Source organism: Dipodomys ordii, unplaced genomic scaffold, assembly GCF_000151885.1.
Source record: "Dipodomys ordii isolate 6190 unplaced genomic scaffold, Dord_2.0 Scaffold6, whole genome shotgun sequence".
NCBI classification, from domain to species: domain Eukaryota; kingdom Metazoa; phylum Chordata; class Mammalia; order Rodentia; family Heteromyidae; genus Dipodomys; species Dipodomys ordii.
In genome coordinates, this window is record NW_012267222.1 from 11,122,707 (window position 1) to 11,124,753 (window position 2,047).

At 51.8% G+C, this 2,047-nt stretch overlaps 1 protein-coding gene across 1 annotated transcript in view; it reads left to right on the forward strand.

Annotated features, from left to right (window-relative positions):
* The first annotated feature begins 632 nt into the window (after positions 1-632).
* LOC105997728 overlaps positions 633-2,047 on the forward strand; it is a 51,985-nt gene continuing 50,570 nt past the window's right edge. The window contains exon 1 of the mRNA XM_013032253.1: positions 633-639. Coding sequence (XP_012887707.1) covers positions 633-639 — 7 coding nt within the window. The remainder of the gene's footprint in view (positions 640-2,047) is intronic.

The following is a 2,047-nucleotide window of genomic DNA, read 5'->3' on the forward strand; positions in this document are numbered from 1 at the left end:
CACCTTGGGTAACAAGGTTCATCTGTGTGACCTGTTGGTAATTATCATTAGTATTCATGACTTGAAAAATCTCTCCCCATCCCCTTTGTCAGTTTTCAGAGCATTTTCACATGGGTATTTTCAGTTACTCTTCTCAATAGTCCCGCTTCCACCCACAGGAAAACTGAGACTCAGACAAGTTAAGGACACAGCACAAGTAAAAGAAGGATCAAATCAGGTGGGTCTGGTTCCCAGTCCTTATCTCTGAATGTGATCTTTGAACTTGCAACAATATTTCCTAGGGTCTGGCTGTACCCTTCTGCTTACACTGGAACAAAAGTGGCTGGACAAAATTGGACCCAGAGAGAGGGGGTTTGCAGGCTCTTGGAGAACCTGAGATTCCCCTCCCTCAAATGTTTAGCTGAAACGTTTCACAGTGACATGGAGAATGGACACTAGGTGGCAGTAGCAGCCCACAGGAAGACTCAGCTTGCGCTCTGGGGGACCCCCGACAATAACTTGGAGAGGATCCATAAGAAAAGCCAGCCCCCAAATGCAAGGTTTGGTTTCCAGGGACATTAAGTGGACCCACTCCCACTGGAGGAAGGACAGATGAGGCAGCCTGGGGTATGAGGGGTAAGCTTGGGGGGGGTATGAGGGGTAAGCTTGGGGGGGGGAATGACCCAACTTCTGTTCCCCACTGCCCCCTCCCCTACCACTCACCTATCACTTAACTTCTCTCTTTCCATGCCTTTCCGAAGCTCCCCTTTGTCCCCACTTACCCCTAACCCAAGGTCCTTATCTCCTAGAAACTGTCCTGAATGACCCTATCCAACTCTCTCCCCAAACTTGATTCAGACTAGTAGGGTCTTCATAAACCTTCATTGGAGCCTAAGGTGTATCGGCAGCGAAAGAAGGAGGTATATGATCTTCTCTCACCCTCTCCAGTGCCAAGTCCTGTGGGGTGGCACCTAAGGCAAAATATTTGTACTAACTTCCCAAGTGCATTTGACACTACAAAGGGCCTCCAGTGACATTTTTGTTGTTGTTGTTAATATCTGACCTCATGGAAAACTTCACATTCAGTGAATAAGGATTTGAACCCAGGGCCTATCAGTCCCCAGATGGAGGCCTTGATTGGGTCATGATGCCAAATCAATAGAGCCCTTCACCCCTCCTATTCCTGCTGCACTCCACCCCAGGGCCCCTGTTCAGTCTTGGGGGGGGTGCAGGGGAGGGTCCAACTGCCCTGCAGGAAAGTTTGGGGTGTGGCAGAAGTGGAGAGAAGTCTGCTAGAGGGAGCTGCAGTTGGCAGACTCACCACTTGCCTTTCACACATGCTGCCCATCACCCTTCAGGGTCAAAGGAAGAGTTAGAAACAAGCAGGCTAAGGACAAAGGCATTGTGGGAGGAACTTGAGGTATGAAGCATGGTGGACTGGCCCTTTAGGCACGGGACAAAGAAATGTCAGACACACTGGGGAAGTGGAGACCAGCCCAGGACCAGTCAGAGCTGGTGTTGGTAGATATGGAGGACAGGAGACAGCGACTATGCATTCTTCACTTCCGTGTCCCCTGCAAACCTCAGCTACCATTTGTGGAACTGAAGAGGCCAGAAAGCACACACCAGACACAGGGGAGAGGACAGCCACACAGACAGGGACGGGAAGAGGGGAAATCACAATTTTCCCTGCCCTAGCCCAGTACAGAGGTTAAGTACCGGAGCTTTGGAATTAAGACTCTGGTTTAAATCAGACTTTTTTTTTTCTCCACTTCCCAATCGGGGGACCCAGGCCTCAGTTACTCCCATATCTAAAATGGAAATAGTAACACAACTTTCTGGCATTTGTGGCAGGGTTCAAGGGTCCTGCAGTGCCCAGGAATCAGCCGCTAGGGCAGGCTTTCCTTCCAGAGCTTTCCAGCCACCTTCCTGGAGCGCGCACGTTTCCATGTGTGGATGGGCCAGGCAGGGGGTCGGGAGCCGGGGACTGCGGAGCAGATGTGACCCGAGGGGAGGACGCGGGTGAAAGTGCTGCGCCCCGTGGTCCTCCCCCCCCCCCCCCCCCCCC